At 39.2% G+C, this 15,744-nt stretch overlaps 1 protein-coding gene across 1 annotated transcript; it reads right to left on the reverse strand.

The window, feature by feature from the left end:
- Positions 1–1,088: 1,088 nt before the first annotated feature.
- PPDPFL (pancreatic progenitor cell differentiation and proliferation factor like) lies at positions 1,089–4,591 on the reverse strand. The gene is made up of 5 exons (XM_063419655.1): positions 4,463–4,591; positions 4,223–4,319; positions 3,177–3,266; positions 2,992–3,091; positions 1,089–2,557 (listed from the first exon to the last, which is right to left on the reverse strand). Exons 2-5 carry the CDS (start codon positions 4,275–4,277, stop codon positions 2,545–2,547), a joined length of 258 nt encoding a protein of 85 aa, XP_063275725.1. The 5' UTR covers positions 4,278–4,319; positions 4,463–4,591; the 3' UTR covers positions 1,089–2,544.
- Between the last annotated feature and the right edge of the window lie 11,153 nt (positions 4,592–15,744).

Raw genomic sequence — 15,744 nt, forward strand, 5'->3', positions numbered from 1 at the left:
TCTATTACAATTAATCATTGATCAAACATTTGTACCTGTCTTGCCCAGACTGGCACATGAAATCGTACTATTTTCCTGTTTTCCTTATTCTAAGCAGCATTTAAGCTATACAATATAGCTTTCCCTTCCTATTTATCTCAGCTTCTCTTCCAATCAATTAAATTTTGGCTTTCTCCTCCTCTCAAAGGTGCATTGAATTGGCACTTAAATCAAGAAAACTAACATTTCCCTGTTACTGAGAAGCAAAAAACTGCAGCCCTTTGTTTGCAAGCACTTTCATGTCCCATTTACCCATATCCTCTCAGCAGTTAGTTATACCAATGTTAGATAGTAATTAATGGAGCTGGTTCATTGCATACTTTGAAGAACTTGCACAAATCACCATGAGTTGGCAGGGGTGCTACCTCAGTGCTGAGCTGCTCACAGAAGAAGAGGATGTGGATGGCATGAGGACACCTCTCTAGAGCAGAGATTTCTGTCACATTGATGCCACTGCAAAAACAAGTTGTTTGTAGGGCCTAAACAGAGGAAAGCAAACATTGCAGCCTTCCCTCCCCTCACCACTCCCTGAATAATAACTGTTTTGGTTCAGGGTGGGGTTTGACAGGTTATCAGCCCCTGAAGCCTGTTCTGCATCTGAAGTTTTGGCTCTATAAGGACAGAAGCAGCTTAAGGTTCTTGTCACTTCTTTTTCCACAGTGTTTTCTGAATCTGGTATTTCATATGTGTAATAATAAGGCCACAGCATCTATTTTCTGTGATTTCAAGCATCTTCAAAGAGATTAACAGTCACCTTCTTGCAAGTATGTCATCGTCTTTCTCTCTTCATTTACAACACGGACTCATAGAAAAGGGCGTTAGGGGCTTTTTCCTAGCTTGCACTCCTTCTCCAAGTCACATCAGACTTGAAGTGACTAAAGAAAGAATGTGATGCACATACATGGACTTTTGAGGGGGGTTAAAATTTTTCAAATACTTTCTTTAAAAAAAAAAAAAAAAAATACACATTCAAAAAAGAAAACCTAGACCCACACAGCAACTCCACCACAGTCAACTGAGAACACCAGTTTCTGGAGGCCAAAAATAAGTCAGACAAAATATTGATTCTTTATTATATAAAAATCTTAGTATAAAAAAGTCATTCTGTACACTTAGAGAACAAAGATGAAACTTTACAATAGCCGTAAAGTAAGACACAAGTCAATTTAAAGACCCTTGAAATCATGTTTTCAGAATTGTGCTCTATTCTGTTGTCATCTGCCATGCATTTATTGCCTCCACCAAGACTGCAAACTCCCTGAAGCAGCCACTTGATACATTTTGGAGTTATGCATAACCGTGACAACCATTAACCTTTAATAAAAAGATGTTGGCTACGTTAATGTTTGCTACTGTTAGTTCATCCAGTGATGGACAAATATCCAGCAGGTTTAATGATAGTACATCAAAAAGTTGCATAGATACTTGCCACAAATGTTATCATTCAGCCAAATACTTGTTATTTTCCATAATCCTTGATGCACTTCAGTCATGCCCAGTAGAATAAATAATTGTTATACTAATTGGCTTCATTAAGTCTTCAGCATTGCAATGTTCCAGTACCTTTCGAGAGCATGACAAAGGTCCACTTGGATAACAACAATAATGTGATTACTTTGAGTGGAATCCTTTGCCAGATCTAGCCCTCATAACTAATCTGACAGACAGCAGAATATTGATAGAATTTATCATTTAGGAACAAGTAGATCTTTAAGCCACAACAAAGCAGGCAGACGAAATCTAAACTAAAAGTATCAACTCTGATTAAGGTTGCTCTTCTCCTTGGAAGAGATCAGTTTCCATTAGGATTACTGGTTTCAATTACTAGTTTCTCGTGCATCTCCTCTATTCTGTCCTCAAATACCAGCACACATAGGGAGGAATGAAAGTGGTACCTGGGTATTTGAAGTTGGGATCGTTCACTCTGCTTGATCAAAGAAACCAAACTGATTATTGCTTGTCCATATAATTGGGCTTTCTAAAAGAAAAAACATTGACAAGCATTCTTGAAGAGTTACACCCTGTAACTGGTACACAAATACTGATAAAAGACATGTGCCACACAGCAGTCCCACTCTGGATTATAGATCTGAATCTTGTTTACATCTATGTGACTGCCTATAGAGCTGGTATCTTGAAGGCAACTTAACTGAATCACCTATTGCACAGTCATTCAACACACATCTTCCTCCCACACCTTATTTTTACTGTCACTTTTCATTAATTATTGAAGTAAGTCATCAGGATGTTTACTCCTGGAAACCTCCATTATAGAGACATCACAAATTACGGCAAATCTGGAAAGAACACATGATAGGCCATGGATATGTCCATTAAGCAATATCATTTTAGCTACTGACAAATATTTTGAAAATTCACTTTTCGACTCTCCTAAAGGTTTTGTTTTCTTCTGGCAGCTGAACCCAGACATTAAGACCCCAAGCCTCTTGGAAAAACAAGTCTGTAGGTAGCATCTCAGTCAGAAAAGCCATCACGCTGTCCTTTTCAACTGTTGGTACTGCAGAAATATATATAGAAAAGGTTATAAATGGAAATTTCATTGTTTTTACCTCAAAGATATTTATTTATCTGTCTAAGTATTTTGAATGCATTCATATCAGCTTTTTAACACAAAGTAAAATGGCCAAACTATAATTCTATAAATGGTGCAAGTTCTATAGGTAGTGGATTAAATAAACATCACCAAAAGTGTGAAACAGTAATAGGTACTACCACCTGCACAGTGTGAAGAGCATATGAGTTAATTTGTTAAAATGAAAACATCGAAAGGGTCTATAGCCTAACACCTGATGTATATTTTACTTAAATCATCAAAACAGCATTGGACCCCACCAGATGGTTTTAGCTGATTATAACTTGTTTACTTACACTTTTACCAAAAGGAAAGCAGAGCAATTAAGTTATCTCCACCATTTTAAAAACAGGACTCACCTGCTTGCTGAGAGTGTTTTTCTGCCAACAGTTGGTGGAGAGGGTTCACTGTGGAAGAAGCTTTTTATCCACCAATATTTATCAGTTAACTCTGGTAACCCTGCCAAAGGAGAAAAGCCGACAACATTAGACACTGGATGAAGAAGAGGAAAAACTGAAAAGTGTTTCAAAGAAGGGAACAATACCGTGCAATTCTTTCTCCTGGTCTGTGATGTTCACAGCATCCGAACAGCTGGAGGAGCTGGAAGAAACACTGGATTCCGAGTTCAGTCTTCCTGTTTATGGAAAACAGACACACATAATGAAAAGAAAGATGCTTTGAGAGAGTGCACTATTTATGTCAGGAGTTTTTCAGACATGCTGCTGTCTCAGAGGAACTAATTCCACTGAGCTAGAGAATGTAACTTCTATTGTATACACACTGTTCTACTACAGTAGTTTTCATAAGAACTTTTATATCAGTGTCTCTCTCACTCTAACTACACTTCCCTTAAAAGCATACTAAGACATGCCTGCACTGCAACCACTGACAAAACTTAAGATCACGGCCACACTGCTATCAAGACAACTACATCCTTGAACATTCAAGTCCACAACAACCCCATTGCTATACTTTCCCTTGTGACACAAATAAATGCTAAACTCACACTAGTGTCCATCCTGGACCTAGGAATCCTAATACACCACATGTACTCTCAAAGCAGCAATTATTTTACATACTTAGAAACAAAAATGTGAATTGATTTTGTATTGTGTCTAAATTTACAAAGGAAATAGGAAGTAAAGTAAATAGAAAGTACAGGTAGAAACCATGACTTGCTAGGCTAGCACTTTTTCTAGGTCATGTTTTATAATTAAATATATACATGTATATATATGTATATGATAACCCTAATAAATAGTTCTAAGTAGATTAATTTTTAAAAAGGTAGATTGATAGCCAGGCATAGATGGTCATTAAAACTAAAGTTCTATGGTATGAAAAACTTTCCAAGAACATAAAAGCTATTAGGCAAAGACAACTCTTTGCCTCCAACTCCTTCAGACATCACCTGAAACACTTTCTGACACTTTTCCCGAGTGCAAACAACTCGGCCACTTTCTCGGGAGAGGCTCTGGGGGCTCAGCCTCTCTCCTCCAGAGGAGCTCCCCAGGCAGAAAGAAAGGAAGAGGGGATGGAAGGAAGGGCGGGGAGGGGTGTTTGGGGACAACACGCAGCTCCCGTACTCACTGCGGTAGTACTGGTTCTTGGCCAGGAGGCAGCCGATGGAGGGGACGGCGGCCATGGCAGCGACTCGACGGGGAATCCGGCTTTCTCCGGGAGGAGCCTGCGGGGAAGAGGACGCGCTGTGCCCGGGGGAGGGGAGAAGACACGACAGGACAGGACAGGACGCGCCGTGCCCGGGGGAGAGGAAGGACAGGACGCGCCGTGCCCGGGGAGCGGCGCGGCTGCCCCGTCCCTGCGGCTCACCTGCGTGTTCCAGGACAGGCAGCGATGGTCTCCGCTCCGCAGCGAGCACTGCCGGGGCCCTGCTGCCCTTTATGGGCCGGGCAGGCGGCTCCCCCCGCCCGGGGGCGGTGGCACAGCGGGACGGGAGGGAGGGGACGCGGAAGGAGCCTCGGCCGCAGCCCCCAGCAGCGCCCGGGTCGGGCCGGGACAGGCGGCGGCGATCGCCGCGTCCCCGCAGCGGCCCCCGCGGTCCGTGGTGCCGCGCGTCATCCCAAACACCTCCGGAGTGCCTCAGGGGGACTAGGAGCGGCTGCGTTAGTTTTGCCTTCCGTATGGGGAATGGGAAGAGCGGGGTGAAGTACACAGGTGCCTTTTTGGGGAAAGATTTTTGCTGAGAAACGCGAACGTGGCTATGCATGTACGCTAGTTTCTTTAGTGAAGTCAAAGGAATGATATCTATTCTCATGGTAATGAGAAAAACCTGTGATCGTGTAGTCTTGGTAAAACTAGAACGAAGTCCAATATAGATCAAAAAACTACTTTTACTTTCCCAAGATAAATGCACAGCTCCTTTTCATCGTTGTAACTATATTGCATGGCAAACCTAGTCCAAAAGTGCGTGTCACCTTTCAGAATTGTCAGCAGAAAAAGTAACAAACAGCTTTGGCTACTTGGTTTGCTCCTGCTCCATGGCAAAACTTTCTGTATTATTTTTTCCTAGAAGGAGCTGTGGGTAAGAACACAGAGGTGTAGTGTATGTGATACCATGTTACTGTCACATCTGCTCAAATAGTGCATTCTATGTCAAATGATAAGGATATAGCTCATAATAGCTTCTAGCATATTTATAAGGGTGTAAACCACACTGCAGGGAAACCGCCTCTAAAACAATATCCACACAGCATTTGTAACAGGTAAGCAGAGCATATTTTCATAGGCCTTTTTACTGATGTGCTGTCAGTCTTAACAATGTGGTGGTCTCTCCTGAGCAAAGACTGAAGGCTCATCACTGAGAAATCTGCAAGACTGACACAGGAAATACTTTACAGATGAGTTCACACCAAGCACTAGCACCAGTTACCCCATACATTTATCCTGATAGGTAAAAAAACACTGTAAGAGTAGTAGTACTCATTGTTGCAGCTTTTTGTTTATGGATGCCTAAATCTATTAGCCCATTAATACTATTAGCTGTTATTTTGTTGTATCAGTCACCTTGTTTCCTACCTTAGTAATCAATTTTTATCTTCAGTCTTGTACTATTTGAGGGCAATAAAACTTCTGCAACGCCCCATTTGTTTTTGTCACCATACAGTGAGCACTCTGTTGTGTTGTCAGATCCATTGCTGAAAGAGAGGAAGCTTCTTCCCAAAGAGCCATAGGAAATGGTCTCCTTGGGCTGTGAGGGTGGGCATTTGTAGTGATAGCACTGTGTCCTAGACACAGCTAGTAACATTATCATTTATTGTATCTGCTTTTGTCTTCCAGCTTTAAAATCCTTATTGGTTTGTCAAGGACATTATCAGAAAAGCTGTCTAGGCTCTGACGTGCCCATGGTATAGGATTTGTATTTGGCAAGGAAACAGACATAAGTCTCTCTCTTGCAAACCTCACAAACATCCATTCATTTTAGAGCTATGCCAAAATACTCAGGAGCTGGGCAACACCAGGTCTGTAAAAATTTCAGTTGCTTCACTGCTGCACGTGTATAATTTGGCTTTATCATTTAGGATACATGGTCATTTACCACTTTTGTTTTGGAGCCCTGTTTAATGCACTGGGATAGAAAGGGCTTATTTACTGAGAAATTTTCCACTATTCCTTTTGCTCAATCTGTCATTATGTCCTATCTATTGTATTTTCTTCTAGTAAGGATTCAACATCCTCTGAGTATAGAACTGCAGGTTTCCCAGTGTTTTTTCCTGATTGGTCATTTTGGCAGACTGTTTCTAAAATATTGGCACAATTATTTTAAAGTATAGCTACAAAAGCAAGGCATGCTGTTATCTTTAGCTAACAAAAGGGAATTCTGAGATCCAAAGGAGCTAAGATAAAATTATTCACAAATCTTACATGTCTCATATGAGAGCAGTTTAGGACTTTATTTTTTTATAATTACTTCATTTACCCACTTATGGCTGTAATTCACTTCAGATCCAGATTTAAGTATTCTCTGTGTTGATAAATCAGATTCTCAATCAGACATTGAAAAAATTGGTTAGTGGCCACCTATGATTAAGTAACTCTTATAGCATCAACTACAAACTCGGGGACAAGGCTACAATTTAGTTTTCAAGACAGAATTCAATTGCCTTAACCACTGACCCATTCTTTTCTCCCTGGAAACTTTGGCTGCATCACTACTCAAATTCTGTCATTAATATGGAAGTAGTCCTATTAAATACATGCTATAGTCTCCTGAATATGAAAAACTCAGTTCATATCCATGATTTTTGCAAAAAAAAAGGCAAGGTACCATTTATTTCCTATGAAATAAATGGTACATAATCCCCAATTTTGTAAAAATGTATTTACATTTTCAGCCCTTTGAATGAATAATACTGTGACCTCAAGAAAAGTGTTAATATAATATTTTTGTATGCATAACTATTAAAAAGACACAGTACTGAACTATTTGGGATCCCATGAAACATGGATACTTACCAGAAAGCAACCTGTAATTAAAAATTATTTCAACATGACTGATTAAATGGATAAATCTCCCACCTCATTGTGCCAGGATTACCTGATATAACCTTTTATTGGACATTAAAAGCGAAATGTCACTGTCACAAAAAGAAAAAACAAACAGTCTATATTGAGTTACACTTTGAAGCTGACCTGTTAATTATTCACTAAACAAAGTTTATCTAATAAATTTAGCTACCCTTTCACTTCTTGGAACATCTGTGAGCCTAGTGCCAGTTTTTCTGGGGACTTGTTTTGGATATTTTCTTCCACGCACTGTTATGACTTTTTTTTTTTATTTTCCCTGCCACAACCTTCTGTAAGACTAGTGTGGCATTAGAAATTCTACAGTGTTGATTCAGGGCTGTGTCCTTTGCATGATTGTATGGGTACTCTGACAATGTTTAGAGAGATGTGAACAATGTGAGTGAAAGCATCTTTCCAAATGCATATGCAGAAAGGTACAGTTTTGGCACATGAGGGTTGAGTATTCTCTCCCCACAAGCCTCTGGAAAAGCAGATTTTGCACCTTTTTATAAATCACAGAATCACAAAATAATCTGAGTTTAAAGGCAGCTAGAAGGATCATGGAGTCCACTCTTAAGTGAATGGCACATACTGGGATTGAGCCCACAACTTTGGCATTATTAGCACCGTGCTCTAACCAACTGAGCTAATCTCAAAATTAGTCTTATTACCCATCTGCAACTAACATTTCATTCCAATTTTTTAAAGAAAGTATAAATCACTCTTTTCTTAAGAGAAGTGTGTATCAGTTTGACCATATGGCTCTCTCCATGAGAAGACCAAACCTGCTTGAGCAGTATTTTGTAATGGATGTATTCATATTTTTAGAGAACTTTCAGAACTGTTTCCTTCATGGATCTGTTAGTAACTCTAATCAATCACTATTTATCTCGACAAATTGTTGTGCATACCTTTTCTCTCAAATTTTGAAAGAAGTCTATAAAAGAGGCTTGCATTAAAGAAATTTTATAACTTCTCTATGTGAAGTAAAAAACTTAGTCATGCAAAAATTACTTATCAAAACCCATTTAGTTTGTTAGCTGTTTCCAAGGACCAGTGCCATCACTTTTTTTTTGTCATTCATTTGTTTTACTCTTCAAATATTCCTCCAAACCAAACAGCTCAGCAGGAATGCAGGGCTCATCTATCAAAACCAAGAGGAGCTGAGGTATTGATGAAGAATTAAATAGCAGAGTGAGAGCTGGCAGGGGAATGGAAATTCATACTGTATGTAGCCTGCAAAAGATATGTAGGGCCATAGAGCTGCTGGGGAGAGCCTGAGCACAGAAGGGGCAAAAAACATATTTCTACACCACTGCAGAGTGTGGCACCAGTGCAAATCGTCAGCTCTGTAGTAAAGACCACCCCTAGTAATGAAGTGATTGCTTACTGAGAGCTCCAGCACTTCCTTTCATTGTTTTTATTTTTAAGCTTTACTACAAATGTGAATATAAACTTGGGAAAAAACAAAATGAAACAACGCATTTAATGAAGAGAAAAAGATTTATTTTTCCTGACCATTTAAGATATTGGATTAGATAAGACTGAAAGCAAAGGGTAACTACTGATCTCTGGAGTGCATGGATTACACCTCTGAATGATGCACAGTGCCACAAATATCAGTAAAAGCTGGGAAAACCCTTTACTTTTATACACAAACTGCATGGCAAAAACACTGAAAAAGACTGTGCATTTCTAAATTGTTAGTACATCTTTGTGCTTTTACTGTTAAATGCCAGTTTTCAAAGCCTGAAAGTTACAAATGTCTCATTATTCAGTCCAATTCATGTCCAGTGCAGCACTACATTCACACAAAAACAAAGACATTTTAACATTTGTAATTTTAGTTTTATCTTAGCACTTAACTGAAACCCATTTTTCAACAAGCTGCATGAACTTCTTCCAGCAAGCTACATCTTTTATATCTTTCTCAGAAGGCATATGAATACTTGGACTTTTTGTTACTTTTGTTTCTCAAGTAGTCCAAAGAAGAAGACTTAAGCTCCCAGTATCACCAAATATAGGGATTATAAATTTTCTTCCTACAAAATAGAATATGTTATTGATTGGAATGTAACTGAATAAAGCAAAATTGAAACATAGACATGTTTATATACCTTTTTAATATGTCCCTGGAAATTTATTGATCTATAGAGACATGAACAGTTGGCTTGTTATTCATTTTCACATCCATTACAGAGATGCAGGGCCAAATTGCATATTTTAATATTATTGTCTATTTTGGTTAAAACAAATATTTTATTGAACAGCATCCACTTTTTCAAATTGCTGTAAAGAGTACTGTGCATTTTGATGGACACACACAGACTCCTTTCTCATTCATTTCTGTCCCTACTGTCTCTCTGTCCTTGCAGGTAGAAGGGACTCAGGCTCACCAGTTTGAACAAAACCTGACACTGCTGCAAAGGCATCCTAGGCTCATGTAGCCCATCGTGCCTCACAAGGCATAGACACTGTTCCTCACGTAGCACTGAGACATGCTGGCTTCCTCATTTCTTGACTAGTTGCTCTGTCACCAGGCCAGATGCTCAGAATGGAGCAGCATGAGGTGCAAAAGGAATCAGAGAACTTGTGAATAAGAAGAACATATTCATAATTTTGCAGCTGGAAAATTTCCCGTTAACCTAGTAACAGAGCTGGCCCAGGACATCAGGGAGCAGAACTGTTCCAAAATTAAGACACCAAAGTGTACTTGTACAGCTGTGTTAGAGGAAACTGTACATCCTAAAGGTATGGCAGACTTACCTCTACATGGTGAGATTGTGACAGCAACACCTGAAGAAACATGAAAGTCTTAATTGACTCACAAATCCCTCCAGCCTGCAAAGGAGGAAGCCTGGCTGTGTAGGATTTATCATTCGAGGATGTCAGGTCAGATCCTCTGTTCATTGTGTTTATTGTTTCCTTCTTCTCTCAAAATTTAACCAGTTGACCTCAGAAGCGAAAACACCATTAGGACTGACCAGGGACTCTGCCATTTTTTCTGGACTCCCACACACTTAATTTCATCTGAAATTATAGTTTAAATATGCTTAGTACCATTCTTTGGCCCTGAAGACAACTGATATAAAATGGGCAACAGCCACACTGTTTTATATTGCAAAATAAGATGTTTACAACCAAAATGGTGAAGAATTCTTTCTTACTAATGTTAAAATCCAAGCTGCTTGGCAGTTTTTTGGGAAAAAGCCAGCCTTAAGCCTAAGCAATTCCAGGACTTTTCTAATATCTCAGTAGTGTGGACAGTCATGTTCTGTCTTCTGTCAAGGTTCCCTGGCATTAATTTAAGGGTTAGTTAATTTAATGTGACATCATCAGTGCCCCGTGTAAGATCCAGAGTCCAACATGCTGGCAAACAAATTGCTTTTCTAGGCATCCATTTGAAAACCTACCATGTTTAACATTTGGGTGTAGATGGCTAATTAGGGTCCAGTTATTGCATTTCTTTAGATCTTAATGACTCTAATGCAGTGGCTGTTTCCATCTCAAGAGATGCTGCTGGTGGGAAGTCTTTCTCTGAGGCTTCCGCAAAGCTGCCTCCTCACAAACAGTGCCAAGTCTTTTGGCACAGCAAGGCTAGAGCACATCCCATTCACTCAACCAGGGAGGGTCTTCTGCCTTAAATATGCAACATACCAGCAATAAAAGAGAGAGAGAGAGAAACCCAACAAAACAAACCCAAAAAACAAAAACAAAACAAAAAAAGACAGGAGAGAAAAGAGCCAGACTTGCCACTTCTTTGGGAGACTGTTCTTCCCAGTCTCAGTCCTAACTGACACCATTGCTGAGCCTCTAAGTGTGACTAGCGACAGTGCACTTCAAGTTGCCTTATGAAAAAGGAAAGGTAGCCAAGCTGAGCACTTCACAAGGTAAAAGTGCCCAGCATCCCAGCAGAATTTGCTACAACTATGAACTCATCTCACTAGCAATGAAGGCATAGTTGGCACAATTTCCTGGAGCAGAGGAAAGACAGTGAGGAGCTTCTTCATCTCACCAAAGTATAAGGTGGATGCAAGTGGTTGGTCTGTGTCAGGATACACAGTTTACTAGCCACAAGACTTGGGAATCTGAGCTTGTATTCACTACTGAATCATTAGAAGTACAGGTTTGAGGCAGTGTTAGCACAGTCCAAGAAACACAGAAGAGGAAACTGAAATGAAATGAAATGACATGAAATGAAATGAAACGAAATGAAATGAAATGAAATGAAATGAAATGAAATGAAATGAAATGAAATGAAATGAAATGAAATATGTCAAGGGGCCCTTTAAGCCAGAGTTTCTTAAACTGTAGGATGCATTTTACCAAGCCACTAGCAAGAAGATATAAACAAACCTATCTCACCACAGAGTTACATTCTGTAAGAGTGTGTTAAAGAGACACTAATTAACTCTAAATAAGACCAACTCAGTTGAGATGTGTTGCTCCAATCTTCTGTCTCTTACGACACGATCTGCACTGACAGATGTTTGTCTACTTCCTGTGATGCTGAATCATATCAAAACTGATGAAGAATCAGAGGAATTGCCATTGATGTGTTCCTGATGGAGGGGATTTCCTTCAGGTAAATGGGAATCTGAACACCCTGGTGATGTTATAGGTACTTCTCCTCAGAGTGACTAGACTCTACTCTGAATACAGCTGCTAGACACAAAACAGCTAGTTCCTTGAATTCTACTTTTCTTATAGCTTAAATAGTTCCCATACTTGCAGAAGTTTAGCCCATTTCTTTCTGACAAATGAGAACTGAGGCCTGCATGCAGCCTTGCAATTTCAGGAACACAAGTATACTTGTAATATGATTTTATTGGCTAGGTTCATAGTAGATTTTTCTAGCAAGTGCCAATATTGAAAAACCAAACTTAGACCGAAGTCTAAAGATTAGAGCTGATAGTGCAGTCAAAGTTTGGTACAGTTTAATGAAGTTTTCATACTATTTTCATTTGGTCAGTGTTCTGTCTGATTCTTATCACTAGATCTGTTGTCAAGGGTTGAGTTTATCTACTTTCTGATTTACCAGTGAAAATAGTGATAGGCCAATAGTGATACCAATGAAAATAGTTTTTCATTTATCTTCACCCTTATGAAGTAAAACTATTGTAAAATAATTTTACGAGAAACAGTCTCAGCTATGAGGAGTCTGATCAGAAAGAAAGGGCATAGCCCATTTTCCTCACCCTGCTTAAATTAATTTTTTCCTCCCTTTTGCTTGCATTGCAGTTAGCTGCAGTTTTCTCAAGTGAATTCAAATCCAACAGATCCTTTATACATTTTGAATGGAAAGTAATTCACACTCTGCAATGCAAGTTTACTTTTGGCAGAATATAGGAATTAGTTGTAATAGAAAGGTATACTAAACAATTATGTATGTGATCACAAGTTATGATTACTGTTAATTTGTTCTCTCCATTCTTTCTCCTATTTCCTATCTTGCATCTGTGACAATGCAATCTACTCCCTTTAAAGAATTTTATTGAGAAAGCAAATTATAGAAGACCGCAAAATTAAAGGAGACTACCAAAACTGCTCATAGACCAAAGCTATAAAAGGTATTGTAGAACACATCAAGCTTTATAATGAAACAGAGCAAGAAGGTGAAACAGTTCCTCCAATAAAACTGTAAACAGTTGATGGTTAATACTTGAACATGTTCTAGAGGATATGATACAGGACAGGTGACTGTCTTTTAAGAGAGTAAAAAGAAGTTGTGAGAAGTGCTGGATTAATTTCACTGTCAGAACAAATGTAGAGAATAGACTGTTTGAACTCAGCGAGAGAATCTTGAAATATCTAGGACTGGTTTATGCAAATATGAAAATGTCACCTCCATTTGGTTCATTTCATTTACCTTCAATTAGACTTTCCAACATCTTAGAACCTCCATATCAGTCAAGAGAGAATAGTTTATGATTGGCTACCAATGTTCATGTTCACTCCTTTGCCTTGGAGAAAATAAACTGCTGTCAGCAATTTAAGGTGGTTATCAATCCTGCAACCACGGTCTTAGGCTGTCCTCACTTGTTAATCCAGCAGCTGCTGCTACTCTGAGAGAGAACTGCTGCCACATGATATTTGACCAACCCACTTTAGGCCCTTCCAGGACTGCCAAAAAGGTACTGGCCTGCAGTTTGACAAATAATTGTTGAAAAGAACAGTTTTCCATTATACTTACAGTTTTCCTTTAAGTCACCTTAGGGAAAAAGTAGTTCTGTGTGTCTGAAAGAGCTTTGGTATTGGAGCTGGGTCATGCACAGCAAGGTTAAAGTCAGGCAAGCTGCCAGAACAAAGTCATTTTGCTCAGCATTGGCTTCAACTCTCACACATCTGCTCTGTAATTCACCAGCTTGGTGCTGTCAGCCTTTGGAAGGACCAGTTCCTGAACAGAATACAAGACAACTGCTTCTAAATACTTCTGAAGCTCTGGGTTCAGGTACATTTTTGATTAACAGCAGAGCTCTATACCTGTAATTTCATCTGAGTGACCCAGGGATGCCAAACATCTGAAGTTATTATTATAAATATTGTTGGAGAGATTCATTCTCAAAACCCCACCCTTTTTAAAATTTTATTCCCTAAAATCTTGTAACTTTTTTTTTCTTTCTCCTAACTAGCTTGTTAAACAAAATATTTACAAATAAGTGCAGCTCAGATTCAATAGTTTAAATCTTTAGGCATATTTTTAATGCACAATATGAAATATGCAGAATTTCAGGCACATGTGGACAAGACAGTTCTGCATTAATCAAGACAGTCACATACAGCAGGGCCAGTTAGTCAGCAATAAATTAAAAGCCAACAAGTCTTATAATCAAGCATTCACATTTAGCACATAATTACTGTGATTTTGTCTGTATATCACAGATAGAGATTTCAATTTTTTTTTATTTGTTTGAAAGTGTAGTACATATAATAGAGGCATAAAATTGCATCTGAACCAAACAGCATCTCTGAATATAAAAGCAGTGTTTCAGATACAGTTCATTAACCACATTCATTTTAATTGTTACCCAGTCCAAAATTATATCATTTTCTATTACACTATAATGACTTCTTTAATTTGCCAGAAGTACAAAAAAATGAGCAAATGGAAGATCAGAAAATCTTACTGCAGAATTTCACAGTTTTCTCACAAAATATAGTTGCAAATTATTGTTCTAATAGAAATTTGTGCCAAAGTGTGGGTGATTTTATGGTTTTGAAATTGATGGGAACTTCAATAGTTCTGAAATGGATAGTGTTTTGTAAATTTTAAAGCACTCTCTCCTTTTCCTTGACTAATTTATTTAGGGTTTCTCAAATGAGCTGTTTAAACTCAAGCACTTAATCCACATCAACACTTTCATTTATGTTACAGTTAAGTAAGCTTAGAAATTAGGAGTAAATAGTGTAGTTTGGCCCTGTCACCCCCTCACTACAAACACTGGAGCTCAAAACCAGGAGATTGAACTGGTGCAGGTGTCTGCCTAAGGAATGGAGCTCAGAGGAATCACCAGGGTGGCCCTGGCAGCACCTGAGAAGCACAAGAAGGCCTGTGAAGCAGCTGTGTTACCAGTGAGTAAACACCTCTCCCTGTGGTTTCCCTGCTGTACTCTTCCAGGTAGTAAATGGAATCTGGCTCACCTTGTTCTTTGCTCTGGCAGCAGGCTCAGCTTGGAAAGGAGCATCTCTTGGCTGCCTTAGGGTTCCAAATACCACCTTCTGTAAATTCGCTTCTTGCCAAAGGATCATTAAAGTAATTTTTCTCATTTTTGGTTTGTAAGAGGAAAAACGCACATTCTTAATACTTCCCTAGAAGAATTCACTTTTTAAAAAATTTATTATTATTTTTTACTGAATGGAAGATCTGAAAGGAAGTATTTGAACCTTATGAATTCTGTAATAAAGTTTGGAAATGCACCATTAGCACTGGCCTTTTATATATGCACCTATCTGAGCTACATGGAAATCTGACAAAGGCAGATATTTACTTGTTCAGTTGTTTCTTTCACAGATCTGCAGTGCTGCAAGATAAGCAGGCAGAATTAACCCCTGTCAGCACCATTCCCAGGACCACAGTAAGGAGGCCCAAGCTGCAGTGCCTTGTCTGTGTATGCAGTTCCCTTAGTTTGCCACAGGCATCTTCTTGCTTTGCCAAGGATGAAGTCCTCAAGGCTGTGACTGCAATCATGCAAGCTCTTCTATCTCCTTTGAAAGATGTCTCTTGCTCCTGCACAGAACTACAGGGCGTGTAAGATCACTGCCTGCTGCTGCCTTACAGCATCTACACTCTGATCCCTCTATTACAACAAGCTACGGCCTGTGGCTTTGTCAAATGTCACGTGTCATGTGACAACAGAGGTGACAAAGAGCTCCAGGTATCTCCAGATTCAAGGACAGTAAAACCCGTCTCCCTGGATGGTTTATGGAGGCCATTTGGCTTCTGTATCTTCTTCACTGTGCTCTTCAAAAGTTGTGCCAAGACCAAATGAATCTCTGTGATTTTCTGATGCACTAAAAGCGTGGCAGATGCACCATCACACTCAGTCTTGCCAAGTCTTAATAGTTCTGGACATGCATCATGAGCCCCT

This window comes from Prinia subflava, chromosome 1 (assembly GCF_021018805.1).
Source record: "Prinia subflava isolate CZ2003 ecotype Zambia chromosome 1, Cam_Psub_1.2, whole genome shotgun sequence".
NCBI classification, from domain to species: Eukaryota; Metazoa; Chordata; class Aves; order Passeriformes; family Cisticolidae; genus Prinia; species Prinia subflava.